Genomic DNA, 14,902 nt, shown 5'->3' with positions numbered 1-14,902 from the left:
AATAAAAGTAGTATTTAATTCGTTCAATTAAAAAAGTAGTATTTAATAATAATATCCAACTTTTCTTTCCTTTTTCGGCAAGATACAATCATGTTCGCGCAATAAAATTAGGAGATTCAAAATAATGTTATATGCGAACGTGGAGGACGTCCAGTTGTTATGAACTTTCTTCTTCAATGATACTACCACCAGTCAAGAGCATTGAAGTTTTGTTGATTCCACTAGGTTATCTAGCTACCTCCAATTTACTGCGAAGTAGAATAATGCGATTCTTTAACTGTGTCTAAATAAAATACATAAATACTCTAGTGGCAAAACTCAATGAAGTTGGTTGTGAACCAATACTTTATGATACACATTGATTTATGTGTGGATAGATATCAAGTTTTTCCTTTCCCCTTTCCTTTTTTGTTATTCTAAGGGCATAGTATAACTGAGAATCAGGCTTATCTCTTTAGGGTTATAAGTGAGTATGGTCAAAACAAAATGTCACAATCTTGAAAATCCAGAATTGGTGACTAAGTTGTCAGGTAATCAAAAATTCCAAATGTAATCCTCGAAGTCAAACGTATCTCTCTCATAATAGGAAATAATAAATCATTTGCTGTGAATTACCATCCTTGCTAATTTCATGCATGCATCATGCATGTAGATTACTGGACTGTATAATTTATTTAGAAAACTCTAAAAATGGGCATAAGTTCGGGTTTGGACAGTATATGATAGTCAGATTACTGACTAATAATTAACCAAACACGCCTGAACGAAAATAATAATTTCAATAATAACCATAAATTACTTAATATTTTGGAAGACTGACCAGAATCAAGAGACACCATCGTCAATTGTTGTCTTGCCTAATTTTTGTTTTTGCTTAAATTGCCTTATTAAATTTTTGTTTTCATTTTTCCTTGAGTACAATATATATATATATATTTTTTTTATTCTTTACAAATTACAACTATTCAATAATAAGACAACAAGAGTCAGGTGAAAGTCTTGAGATGAAATCAAACATGAAATCTTCACAAATACCTCCAATCTGCATAGTCACGCTCTACCATGAAGGCAAACTTCAACTAGTCTCATGCTCGACCACTGAAACGACAAGCAATTTTCTGTTGCACTCTACTTGAAGAAGCTACGAGAAAGCAAAAGCCGAAGAAGCGTTCAACTCCAATTACAGTTTTTTGCTTACATCTTATGGTAATACCAAATAATGTTTTTGTACTACACATTTTTAATCTATATGCTTTTATGCTTTACACTCTTTGCTTATAGAGTGAAGAAGTTCACTGAACAAATAACGTAACGTATACAATTGACAAGTGGTCGGAGAATTTAATCACACTTGTGGTCGCGTCTGGACGACATAGAGCTTCCCGTCTCTGATCACACCTTCAATATCCTGTGGAGTTCCATACAGCTTCTCGATGGCATCTCCTGCGCGTGCAATGTCTGAGAGAATCTTTTTCTGGAAGCTCTCGTCAGTGATGAGAGGATCAGTTGTGTAATCGAGCACGACTTTGTCTTCCTCGTCCATTGGTACACTGCCCAAAAAAAAAACAGGAAGGAGAAGGTTCATTGCTGCTCAAGTAATTCTACAATGATGAAACCAAGACAATGACAAGAGGTTTAGCTAGTTACCTGTCGTAGAGACCTGCACCTGCATAACCTTCGAGATCTTCTCCGTTAGAATCGGATCTGAAGATGATGGAGCGTCTTATGAACAGTCCAATGGGTTTGCTAGGGTAACCTAGCAACTGGAATGATGTTTTAAACCTCATCAGCTTGAATCATTTTAAGGGGACACAGTTTGCACACATTATAAAAAACAGTGGTTAGGTTTTTAGTACCAGAGGCGAATCAAGGTTGTTTTTCTTGCAGATGAAACTCAGAGACCGACCAGGATATGCTCCTACAAGTGTTTCACCAAGGCCTTTAACAACCTGAAACCAAAAAAAGGAATAGTCATATGAAGTTAGCACCTGTTCACAAGGGTTTATGAGTAAAGATGAAAATGAAATACCTCAGCGTAAATCTCTGATGAATCTCCAGAAGATGGGTTGGTTGTGTGAATGACGAAGGCATAGTCAGCATTGATGACTTCTTGGACCAAAACTGCCATGCAGAGATAGTCATGATCCAGTTTTACTTTCTTCGTGCTGAAGTACGCTCTCTCGTTCCATTTTGAAGCCCAGACCTGAGATTTAAATAGCCGTTTAGTGAGATCTGACATCGAAGGTTAAGCAGCAATGTAGCTTATACTAAGATTTGACCTTTTTAATGGCTGACCATGCTTGCTCCCATCTCTGTTCACCTTCATCACCCGGCCATGGCATGTCAGAACTTTTCATAGTGCTTTTCAGTTCCTCAACCTGAGCACCATAACCATTACATAGGCACACTTCTATTAGCAATGAATAGTTAATTGTGTCCCACGGTTCTAACAAAAAGAAACAATATGACATACCAGTTCTGCGGGTGCAACCAGTCCCAACACTGTCTTACGGATTTCTCCAAGAGCACCTTGGTCTCCCTCATCAAGACTTTTCTTCAGTACTTGCAATTTCTCGCTCACCGCCTGCCACATGAAGAGCGAGAGAGAGAGAGAGAGTGATTAGGAGGTGATCATGAAAAAGAAAAGTCGTTTGGTGAAGGCAATCATGAAAGATCAAAGTTTCAACCGTGTACCTGATTGGCCTTTTCAGAGAGAACCTTCTCAAAAACACCAAACGGCAGCGCAACTGAAGTTGGGATACCAACCCAAGACGGAACTTTCCCTTTCAGATATCCAATATTCCTTGATTTAGCACCAACCTAAAAAAAAAAGATAATGGGAAGTGTATCTTTACTATACAAAGACCAATAAATAGTAAAAGATAAGGAAGTAAAAAATCCAATAACGTTTAAACACTAACCAAGTCATTAGTGAACTCCTCAGACGATATAGCATATCTACCCACAAACTGCTTCTTGACCAAAGAAATGCTTGGAGGGACATCTTCTAAGTTGTCTGAACTTTGACTCGAAACTTCACTATCATTCACCTCTCTGAGGATAACGAAAAACAAGCAAAAGAATAAAATTAATAGAATTGAACACAATAACACTATCAAGCACAAGTATAATTAATCACCTATAGACCACATCTGCAGAGGTTGGTTTTAGGCTCAAAACTTTCCCATCCATTGCTTGGAGATCAGATAAGATCCCACTATCAAAACATGTGGCAAAGCAGATCTGCAAGTGAAAAACCAGAGTTCAATGAACGCACCACACGCATTAATAACCGTTTGGCAACATTGTGAAAGTTTTTTTTAACCTTTCCATTTCTTGCTCGGACAGAGACATGAGATAGTACATCAGGCATGTCAGGCGTGAGTACTGCAACAGCACCATCAGGAATCTCCTCCTCTCCTCTCACTCTTTTCGCAACTATAATCGTAGGTCTGTCGTAGGTTTTGTTCTGTACAGTGAGCAACTCATCCACAACAATGACGTATCCAACGACCTCTACAGGACTTATAACCTGCCAACTGATCAAGAGAAAGTGAAGGTATATTAGAATATTAGATACAATTTGCTAATCAGTCAGATCACTGTTTGGCCATCTAACCTTCCTAAGTTGGCAGTCTTCCTAAGAACTGGGTCGAGTCGGTTAACCAGTGACGACAACGCTGCAGCAGATCCAGCTCGAATGATCTCTTCAGTAAATATGCTAACCTGTTTTACAATGGTTCGAGGGAAATATATAAGTAATGGATGAGAAAGAAGGATGGTTTTAGTCACAGGAAGCGTAGCTTACAGCCCATTGTTCGACTCCAAGACAAGATCCGAGATACTCAGCCGATGGTTGCAAAATTTCAAGGTAACTCTCAGCTTTGCTTTGAAGTGCCAGTCGGCTTCTGTCAAGAACAGATTTTGCATATAAAGCCCAATGATCCTTTTTGCTCTTGAACATGTTGAGGGCAAATTGCCATCCCTGCAAAACCAGTAGAATAGAATCATGCATCTTGTTTAAAGTCTTCACATTTTGAACCATGGATAAGGAAGCCAAGAATGCTAGATCTTGATGAAACAAGTCTATAGATAATGTTATATAGCAAACATGGGAAAGTCACTGACTAGTCACCTTCAAGCAGTAGATAAGATCTTCATTGTCATCTGATGAAAGGGCAAGATTTTCAAGAACGAGGCTGATGAAGTACATAATTTTCTACAAGATAAAATCATTATATAAGAAACTGTTGAAACATTATGTTCAAGAATAGTTTTTCATGAGGAGGAATGAATCCATTAACCTCAGGTCCCGCATTATTCAATTGCTCATATCCTCTTTCAATAGCAGTTCTGACAGTAGAATCGAGAGCCAGGTCCAAGAATAATAGATCCTTGAGGCGGTCATGAGACTTCAGCAGAAGCGGCCTTAGCTCTTGACGAGCTTCGAGCAAACCCTACACCAATATTGCTTCTCATGGTAAGTATACGATGTGTTCCAAAGAGGTCAATTAGTATAGGAAAACATAGCACCTCAAGAAGTGGCTCAACGTTCTTTTCTTCAACATGTTGTAGAACGAAACGAAGCAAGTCCTGTTGAAGAACATGCCAACACAGATTAAGTTGTACTGAATTGAACAGGCATATGATATTCTTGAAATGTGTAAGGAAGATGGGAGGAAAGGTACTGGATATCCAGAAGGCAATCCTGATACAGGATTTATCTGCACCCCAACCATGAAACCTTCGCCCTGAAGGACAACACAAATGTTTCAGTTGCCAAAATCTCAAGAAGAGTCATTAACTATAAAGTTTCAGTAACAGCATTACATCATCTTGGTAGCCCATGCAATTTTGTATAGCTGACTCCAGGTCTGCACCTGAATGAACAGCCTAAACAAAGTATAGAAGCCCACAAATTAGACCAAGTTTTTCAGTACAAAGCGGCTAACAGAGAGTTGGGGAATCAACCTTTAAGGTCCTCATGTAGTGTCCAAGATCACGGAGAAGACCATCTTTTTGTTCTCTTCTAAAACTTGGTTCAGAGTGTATGGCACGATCATAACTCAAGAGCCGCTCCTTGGTTATGCCGTTGTCGTTCAAAGTCTTCCAGTAAACACTCATGTCAAAGTCACTTTTCACATAATCCATCAAAGCCTACATCAATAAAAATGTCAAAAAAAAGAAGAAGACAAAGACTGAAGAACTGGAATCATGAACTATTATTGTAAATTAAACGTCAAAATACCTGACAGATGACAACATCATCTGGACTAGTGTTGTTATGCAACTTCTGATGCCATTCCTCCATCATTCCACCCGCGCAGTCATTATTCCTCTGCAAACAGGAGGAACTTCACTCACTCAATAACTAAAAAAGTTGACTAATCATTTTTCAAATAAATAAAAAAACTTGCAGGCTAACGAGGGCATCCCATCCCATCTTGATAAGCCAAACTTTTCATCTTATAACCTTAAAAATCTTTTTGAAAAGATTATAAAGACCAACCTGTATGACTAGAATTTCGTCTCGGATACGTTGCCCAACGTCTCCTTCACCGCCTCTACCAACGGTAGACATTATCATCCGCAAAAGTTCTCTGTACTCTGGATAACTTGCATAAACTTCCTGTAGAACGTCAGTCAACCTATCCTGCGCTTTGCTTATCTCCCTGCAATAAAGTAATGAGTTTTGTAATTTGCTGAAGGACGCTGTAAAATGAAGATATCTTTTGCAAATGTGGACAGGATCGAGAAATTCAATTAATATCACATTCTTTAAACTGTACCTTGGCTTTACATTATAGTTTTTGTTCCACACAAGCTGTCTTGTAGCCATAAACCTCATCCAGACTAGGATCCCTGCAAAGCCCAGTTGACCAGCATTTTTTGCCTCGTCCACAAGATCTGCTGCAATGTTGAATCTAAAAAAAAAACAAGGTTGAACCCATCATTAAAGTCAGAATCTTTTCCTGAAGTTGCAAATCACTTCATTCACTAAAGAGATGTATGACTGAGAATATAAACTTTGGTCATTGTGGAACATGGATCAATCATTGTACTAGTAAGCAGAATCTTTGAACATAAAACTGACCGATGCATGAAAGACTTTTGGGCCTCACTCTCCAGATCTGCGATTCTATCCAGTAAATTCTTGGCTGTACCTTTTCCATCACCATAATCCTTTCAAATGAAAACAATTAAAATTAAGTATCTAGGAGACAGTAGACCCAATTAAAAGTACTTTTCAGAAGACCAAGAGGGAAGAGGAACCTTCTGAACATGTTTTTCTTCTTTAGCAAAGTCCACATAAAAGTCACTGCCACTGTTTTTGATCCACCTTTCACCAGCCTTGAGTACAAACGGCATGCCCTTGTAACTGTCGCCTTCTATTTCCACCTCAAAAGTTTGCACCTATAGTTATTGGTTAACATAAGGCTTTAACATACAATCTCAGGATCCAGTTTCTAATTTAATAGATTTCACTAGTCATACCGGACTAGGAAGATCTGTTGAAGCAATGGTGAGTTGTGTATCAACAGCACCACGTACTGGCAGAGAGTTTGGTGGCAGTATGTCTGAAGGTGGGTCCTGCATTGTCAAAAAAGAGACCAAACCAGAATGTGATTAACAGTATGCTCTTGTTTGATTGAGAAATAAATAAAAAAAAATCTTACCAACCACTCTCCACCCTTTTGAGACAAAGCCCAGTGAAGAGTAATCTTCTCTTTGTAATCAGTTGCCAGATGAATTTTAGTCTTTCCGGAAAGCTTAGTGACAAGAACCTAAATAGAGGGAACAATGAACAATATCTAACCGAACAAAAATAGAAAAGAGAGAGCAAGATAGATACTCTCAACTGACCAAGATCATGCTGCCTTCAAGCTTGAACGTTTTCTTGCTAAAGACCGGAGTACTTTCTTGTTCCTCCTTTGCTTTAGCGTACATCTCCAAAGTCGTTAAGGCCCGCGGTTCACTTGAGGACTTGGATTTTGATTCAACAACATCAGCAACGTGTTTACATATAAGCGTATCCAGGTCCCTTCCTTTACGCTGGATCTTCTCACTGCTGAAATGTTTTTTCTGCTTCGGTTGCTTGGAAACTCTTTTCTCTGACTCCTGTCCACTGGATGAAGCCTCCTTAGACTCCGGAGAGTCACTACTGTCATCTTTCTTCAGCAGCTTCCTTCGAAGATCTTCCACTGAAGCACCTCTCATCATTTCCTCTCTTAGCTCCGTACGAGCTGCTTCATACTCCTCCTATAAAGACCAGAGGCTAATTACTTGCTTAACTATAAAAGCAGCCTTAGTTGTATAGGTACAAAGTCATACCTTCTCTTTCTCAGGGCTGTAATTTTGTTTACCATTACGTTCCCATCTAATATATGCTTGGACCTGTACAAGGTCCTCAGGAACAGAAACGTTGCGTTCCACATTACTTCCCATTGGTAAGTTTATATGAAAATTTTGACCGTTGTTTTTGTACCTGCATATGTAAAGACTTAGGATTATGAGAAGCGTTCTAGTTTAAATAGCAAGAAGAAGAGAAAACAAGCTCACCATTTGTTGCGACTTTCGTCGAATATAAGAAACTCAATAGCTTGTATGGCGTGATCATCTATCTCTAGTTTAAGGTAAGAGTTGCCCCCGGACTGTGAATGAGAACCCAAAGCAACATTTCAAAAAATTTAAGTTGCAAATATAAGTAGAGGTGTAATGAGTTTTAAAACTCACTTTCACAAATGGAGTTCTAAGTGCCCTGCTCTTGTAGTTTATAGTTCTATCCGGAGAGCGAGAAGGTAGAACCCATTTCCTGAAACGTAAAATAAGAAAGAAAGTCAACAATAGTAAGAATTGAAGAAACCTATTAGCTAGCGAGAACTATACTCTTTGTTGTCACGTATTGCACCCCAGTGTAGAAGCAACGAGTCACTTGTGTGAGCTATCTGGATATTTACTTCCCTTACATTTGTAGAAGTGACTTCGACCTATTGAATTAACATCACATGAACATTAAAGCTACAAATGCAAAGAAGATAACATACCATTTGTAAAAAGGTTACACTTACCAGTAAGTCAATGTTTCCATCAAGATTAAATTTCTCTACTGCCTGTTCAAAGGATGAAACAAAACATATAATGGATTCAATCAATGTACAAGCATTTCAACATCTGTTGGCAAGAAAGAACTTTACCTGAGAAGCAGGATCCATGGCAAGAACAGCTTTTGTAACAAAGGAGACAGGCCTTCCTGATTCAGTGAGCAGCCTCCGTCCTGACTTATGAAGACCTTTCCCGTATAACTGTGTACTCAGATTAGATCTGCTAATCTTCCCCACTGGCTGAAGGCAAGAAGAGTTGAGCTTGGTATGATGTGGAGGACGAATCAAAGCCCGGTTAAGTAAGTTATGCACTAGAGAGTTACTCATTGCTTTCTTGTCACACTTTGATCTGATAATTAAAGTTTTGGTTATATTAAAACGATAGAATAACAAGAAAAGAATCAAGCTTTGCAATAAATAGATGGATTAAAGAAAGAATCAGACAGAGACTTAGACAAGCTGAAAACACTTTTTGTTTTTTTTGACTGACAATTACAGTAATGGTAGTTGCTTGGTGAGCTAATGGGAACAAGTGCAGTATAACACACAGAAGAAAGGAATCATCTTTCGTAAATCAAACAAAGCTGAGCAACACGAGAGTCACGAAAGAGAACATCTTTGTACAAAGCAAACGCAATTAGCAACTTCAATCAACAGAATCTAATGAAATTGAATGTGACATTCAAAATCAAATTTACCTGTTGAGAAAAAAAATCGAAACTTGAGAAATCTGAATCACAAAAGAAAGATCTTTTTGAAAATGGGAGTGAGTTTGTTTAGCTCTTTGCCTCTTCCTTCTTCTTCTTCACACACTCACGTGTAATCGAAGTAAGACGGGGGGCACTTTATCTCCTGCCATTACGCCACGTGGTGCGTCGTGATTCGAGCTCGTAGGAGAAACGGCACGGGGATGAGAGAGAGAGAGAGTCCAGTCTCGTGGGATTCTGAGATATTTTCATTACTACTATTTTATTACACAAGTGATTTTTTTTTTTGCTTTTTTATTTTAGTTTCTTTCTGTTTTGTCTTTATGTTTTGATATTTTTTTTCTTTGGTCGACATGTTTTTTTTTCTAATCACAAACCACGAACTACAGAAGATTTTTTTGGTTCTTTATCTTTGTTAGTGTCCGAAGCCAACTTGTTCAATCATGCGCATTATATGGCAATTTTTGTGCTTTACAAATTGTGAAAAGATATAGATATAGTACTATTATATGCTAAATAGCAAAAGGATGATTTTCTACAATGGTAGTGTATGATCTTTGAAACAACAAAAACCCAACAACTATATATAATGGTTATAGTGCACCAAAAAAAATGGTTATAGAGAAAAAAGATAAATATGTGCATATCTTTTAGCTATGTTAAGTTGGCATGAAATGTTACGTGTTTTATTTTGTGTTGTGAGCTTCTTCTTTTTTTTTAAACGTGTTTTTAAGATTTATGTTTGTATTTTAGAACTCTTCCGGTTCATATACCCTACTCGAATCAAACCTGGTTTCTGACCCTACTATTTAGATCAAAACCTGGTTCTGATCATGATAGTGTCTTAAGCTTCATGGACTTAAGAGATACTGAAAGCTTTATACATCACTAGGTTTTTTTGCAACGACCGTGAAAATTATCTTCTTCAAATTATTATTTTTTATATATTTTTAGGTAAAGAACCGATATTTAATTAATAGTTCTATCTTTTGAGAAATGTATGTAGCCAAAATTGTATGTTTATATGGTTCAGTAATTTTCAGTCCAAATAAAAACAAGTTCCCAAATAAAGAATTAAACCATAAACATGCTATTCAATCGATTTGTCCGGTCTCACTAGAACTGCAAACGTGAGCATGACCTCTCAACTTGTAATCAAAACAAGAAATTGAATGGTTATCAATCACATCAATTTGAATGATTAGTTTTTTATTGTTTTGAAAGAAAAAAATGAATAAATGTTGTTTGTAAATCAATCATCTAAATCAAAGTAGACAACCTCAAGCAATTACTACTAATTTTTCTTAAGTCAACCGCTACATTCTAAACCGTATTAACTTGGTTCGCATCAATAAACCCTTCGACACATGCACCGTAATCAGACACAGCCGCAGTTAAAAACATATTCAACGCCGTTACATCACGTTTCTTTATGCTTTTTCTCGCATTCCCCAAATTATAAATTGCATCACTAAGCGTCGCATAACACGTAGCGATCGCTTGGTTACCGTTTTTGAACCTAGCCGCATCAGCTAGAGCCAGCTTGGTCTTAGCCTCCAAGGCTTGGATGGTTCGGTGCATGGCTCGTCTTGGATTCGTGATACGCTTCACCAAAGGGTGTCATAGAGATGGATATGCCGTGTGGGAGCAAATGTTCATCGTACGTGCCTCAACTACTTGACCGAAAACAAGGAAGATCAATACGGTGACTGATACCATGACAGGTTGACAGCCACAACATGTAGCTGCAAAGTGTCGCGGCCCGCCATTTATTTTATTTAAATATGTTCAGTTTAGCTGAGAAAAAATCAACCGAAGAAGTTTTCTTGCCATGATTCTTGTTGTTTTATATAAGGAAGTTTTTGTTTTCTTTTTTTAAATTGTTGGTGATGAGCGTTTTGCGTTTAGTTTCTTTTTATTTGGTTAGTGTAATTAAATATAAATAAATCGGAGGTTTGTCTTGTTTTTAGTGGATTATTATCTACTAAATCATTTTTTAAGAGTTTAAGATACCAAAGTAAAACAAGGTGGCCCAGATGAGACCCGGCCCACCATACTGTGATTGTGAGGTTAAATAGCAGACCCGGTCCAATACAAAATAGAGATTCCGGAATACAAAAACTTTTTTAAAGAAGTCTCTCTCTAGAACCGAAGGTCTTATATTCAGTGCAACAAGGCAAGGAGCATGTGTATTACGCAAAAGCAGCCTCTCAAGACCAAACTCAAAAGAACTAACTGTTCAATATACTGATTTAAACATCAACAAGATTACATCAGCGCTCCATCAACCCATGCCGGAACTCTGTTATGACTTTCAAGGAATCATCTTATGTTCTATTGAAGGCCAAAGACTTTTTTACCTTGGCTTGTAGTTCATTCTCTCAGTCAAACTACCCGAGAGCTCAACTGTTATACCAGTGCCGAGTGTCAGATCTCGTCTTTGTTCTGGAGCAGTGTCTGCAGTTGATAAACCCTCGTGTGTCTATGTCATGTCGATCATCACGGAAACATTGCCACTTAACCAGGTACTTGTGCTATTTTCTTTAGCATCGGTGAAAATCCATCTTTCTTCCATCAACTTCTCGGCTCTTGCTTCATGTGGATGTTTGGTTGCATGGTGTACGATATTGGCTGCGAGACAAGTAAAAACAATCCACAACATCAAGAGAAATGCTGAGAGTGTTAAACTAAAAGAAAATGAACCGTTCCTGATTTTTTGACCCATTACAACAAAATTTGTTTTACCTGTGTTGTACTCGGCAATAAACGGCTTGCAAGATCATCGTTGATTGAAACAGGTAGAGGCGGCATCCGACTCATGATACCAGGCATCTCCTTCATGCTGCAAGCAGAGAGTAAGAGTTTAGCAACTGAAAGCTTTGATCATAGAAAAGAAAAGAAGACCAATGACACGTCTCAGTTGTGAAAAATGATATCTACTATTAGATTCACACATACTCAGTCAGAATGGCGCTGATGTTGTTTCTTGCCTGATAAAAAAGACTGATGTTATCCTGCAGCTGTATACACAAAGTTAAGATATATGTGTGTGAGTTCCATTACAAAGGGACAACAAGGAAACAGGACCAAACAGTATCAATCTTCTCACACAACTAGCCACAAAGAATTGCCAAAACTAAATTACCTTGAAGGCAGAGAGGTTGTATGAAATTTGACTAAGAGCTTGACCGTTTTGCTGTAGAAGATCCAATACTGCGTCGCTTATACCTGAGAGGAAAAGTACAACAAAGGTACCTAACTGATTATACTAATCTTTTTCTATTCAAGACTACAAAACACAGGAGAAGAGCAAAGAATCAAAAGAGCACTAAACCTTCAAAAGGCATGTGTGTACTGTGGTAGTTATTGTTCATGGCATATAAAGCATTTTGTTGTGGCAAATTGGCTAGCATGTTCAGTTCTGGGGATGTATCCACCACCTTACCATAAATTTTAAAACAAAGTTAAAACAAAACCAAACCAAACACATTTAATAGACTTTATCCCAATATAAACATCCAAACACTTTAGATACTGATGTTAAAGTGATTAAATAGTAAATTAGACAAACAAAAGGTTTAGTTGGACAAGCATACCTTTCTATTTGTAATGTCCTTCCCACCACTGTTTTCCTCTCTCTTTCTCCGTTTTCTCTGTCAGAGTAGATGCACGTCTTAAGCCAACACATTTAAAGATAATGATATTATATCTAATGACAGATAAAATAAAGGCAACAAGCACTAATGAATAGAGAAACGAGTACTTTTGAAACTTTTTGTTTGCTTGCATAAAATATATGATTGAAGACTCACAGGACAGATACACGAAGAAGATGGTAATATAATTCATTAAACCATTTTTCACTTTATTATGCAAACATTTAACATTATGATGTAACCATATGTTGTGGGAGGTTTTATCACACTTCTAATCAAACATAACATGCCAACACTCATAAAAGGATAGGGATCCTTGCCATCACTCATAAAAGCATTAGCTTTTCAGAATAATTACAGATATCAATTTTAAAAGAAACCTTTAGGCTTATTTCCTTTTCCAACAATTCCCTTTCACAATCATGGACTCCAAAGCTAATATAAAGACAGCTCTATAGCGTCAGCAAAACTTGTCATTTCTCTTTTCTCTTGATCATACTTTACCAGTCTTTAGACAATCTTTACGACATGGCAGGGTGTCTTTTCTCATCAATAAAACCTATAGCTTTTTGTAGGACTTTATCTTTACCGCAAAGCACATATGCAAAGTTGCATCATCGTGCTGATTCCGTCATATTCAGCATATGCTTTTTAAAACCCTCGGATCACTACTTTCATGATAACCACATACCATTTGAAAAAAGGAATACTAGAAACTGCTAAGTAGTTCTATAGCTAAGTAAAAATATCCTTGGTAGAACTCTAGAGTGATAAATTCTACTTCACATAAGAAAAACCACATGAACAAGAAGAAGTATGCACACAGCTAAAACAAACATAACCAAAACCATGAGAGCTTTACGAAGCTTACCGTCATCCATCTACACCTCAGAGCTACATCCCTTACAGTTTTATCTGGTAGAGCTGCAGCGATCTTTACATACTTTGAAAATTTGGGTTCATCTTTTAATCTACATACAGAAAAATAAAGATGTCAAGCATGGAAACTAACAAAGAAACAACCTACAAGCTAGTTTCCCAAGAGAAATGACTTACTTAAGGGGAGCAACATGAAATGACTAATGGTCCCAAGTCCACAGATAACAAATATTCATTGTTTTACATTACATGGAAGCAGAAAGACAATACTTTCTAATTCCAAAGAAACATACTTTTAATAGTCCATCATGGAGAAGAATATAACGTGCCCACTACTTCTCCTAAAACAACTCCAAATTGTTTAGAAAATTTGATCATAGTACGAAAAAGGTAAAGCTTTTAGAATAAACATTGCATTGGCAGATTAAAGAAATAGCAAATGGAAGGAAATATCCAAATACAAAACGTTGAAGAAGAAGATACCTACTTTGCAAGGCCGTTCTCTAGTACATACTGCTCCTCGGCGGACCAATCCATGACCAAAGATGGAAACGCAAGTCCGGTGGTGCTAGTGCTCGGCGGCAAAGAGTGATTATCCATTGAAATAATCCTTAAGAGGGATATTTTATTGAAAGTGCTTCGAGCTACGACCTACAAGGATGCCTCCAAAGATGTCAGACTTTAGCCATTTCAAAACTCAAGCAAACGAAAACCAAGAGTGATAAAGTAAGCCCCGAAAAGGAAAACAGCTGGAGGACCATGAGATCAGTTAATTCACCTTGGAGTTGATAGAGCACTCTGGAGAGCACTAATCTGCAGCGGTGGTGTCACAATCTGAGATGCAACCGACAAGAGTGCAACTAGGTTTGGGAAACAACACAAGATGCTCCGGCGAGCAGCAGGAACGAAGATTAGAAGAAGCGATGTGCAAAGAAGATAGGAGAGTGGCGTAGCAAATTGCGTATCCCAATGGAAGAAAGTCGAAGAGAGAGAGAGAGGAGTTTAGTTTAGTTAAGTAGCAGCAAAGTGTTGGTTCTTGTTTGGTTCTGTTTTTGCAGAAGCACTTTGGGTTTTGTTATATTATTCATATGCCTTTGCTGCCTTTATTTGTTTATTAAAAAAACTCTTTCAACCCAATTTATAATACTTTTGGGTTTATTGGTATTCTTTTTTATTATATTCTTTATTTTTTTTAGAAGTTTTAAACTTCTATAAGTAGAAAAAATAGTACAGAGACCAATTACATTTAGCTTTAGAGATATCTAGGCATCAGTATCAAGATTCTACATATCAATCTAGATTTGAATCAAGATCTTTGCATATCTGTTAAAAATAAAGTGATCAACAGCATCAAAAGTTGAATTTTTCTTCTATTAGTGGTGGTGGTCATCAGAGTCCCCATAACATCTGAGTGGCATTTATATTACACACAAAAAGGTTTAGCTAAATATTCTAAACAGTGTTAATTATTGTGTTGGTTTTTATGTGTAATCTTTGTCAAAATAAATCGTGAATCTCAGCGTATCAGACAAAAGTTTATATTATGTGTGTGACGTTC

General features: G+C 37.4%; 2 protein-coding genes and 1 pseudogene across 2 annotated transcripts; all 3 read right to left on the bottom strand.

Moving 5' to 3' along the window:
* Window positions 1-1,156: 1,156 nt before the first annotated feature.
* On the bottom strand, window positions 1,157-9,059 carry LOC106362429 (alpha-glucan water dikinase 1, chloroplastic). Its single transcript, XM_013802325.3, has 33 exons — window positions 8,801-9,059; window positions 8,196-8,451; window positions 8,070-8,111; window positions 7,888-7,988; window positions 7,735-7,813; window positions 7,561-7,652; window positions 7,333-7,486; window positions 6,865-7,260; window positions 6,678-6,785; window positions 6,496-6,591; window positions 6,274-6,414; window positions 6,095-6,183; window positions 5,790-5,924; window positions 5,510-5,672; window positions 5,249-5,338; window positions 4,972-5,157; window positions 4,831-4,893; window positions 4,689-4,751; window positions 4,534-4,593; window positions 4,305-4,457; window positions 4,136-4,219; window positions 3,809-3,985; window positions 3,620-3,726; window positions 3,326-3,539; window positions 3,140-3,243; window positions 2,922-3,054; window positions 2,695-2,820; window positions 2,474-2,584; window positions 2,280-2,378; window positions 2,030-2,203; window positions 1,857-1,949; window positions 1,648-1,763; window positions 1,157-1,550 (listed from the first exon to the last, which is right to left on the bottom strand). The coding sequence occupies exons 2-33, from the start codon at window positions 8,427-8,429 to the stop codon at window positions 1,346-1,348; spliced, it is 4,188 nt and encodes a 1,395-aa protein (XP_013657779.2). The 5' UTR covers window positions 8,430-8,451; window positions 8,801-9,059; the 3' UTR covers window positions 1,157-1,345.
* Window positions 9,060-10,037: 978 nt separating this feature from the next.
* LOC125577182 lies at window positions 10,038-10,578 on the bottom strand (annotated as a pseudogene).
* A 293-nt stretch (window positions 10,579-10,871) lies between these two features.
* Window positions 10,872-14,433, bottom strand: LOC106360215. The gene is made up of 9 exons (XM_048738259.1): window positions 14,123-14,433; window positions 13,832-13,995; window positions 13,337-13,436; window positions 12,406-12,462; window positions 12,144-12,249; window positions 11,955-12,037; window positions 11,768-11,829; window positions 11,555-11,651; window positions 10,872-11,440 (listed from the first exon to the last, which is right to left on the bottom strand). Exons 2-9 carry the CDS (start codon window positions 13,942-13,944, stop codon window positions 11,384-11,386), a joined length of 675 nt encoding a protein of 224 aa, XP_048594216.1. The 5' UTR covers window positions 13,945-13,995; window positions 14,123-14,433; the 3' UTR covers window positions 10,872-11,383.
* Between the last annotated feature and the right edge of the window lie 469 nt (window positions 14,434-14,902).

Source organism: Brassica napus, chromosome A8, assembly GCF_020379485.1.
Source record: "Brassica napus cultivar Da-Ae chromosome A8, Da-Ae, whole genome shotgun sequence".
Classification (NCBI taxonomy): Eukaryota; Viridiplantae; Streptophyta; class Magnoliopsida; order Brassicales; family Brassicaceae; genus Brassica; species Brassica napus.
The sequence above is the reverse complement of the archived record's forward strand: the minus strand, read 5'-3'. Positions and strand labels throughout refer to the sequence as shown.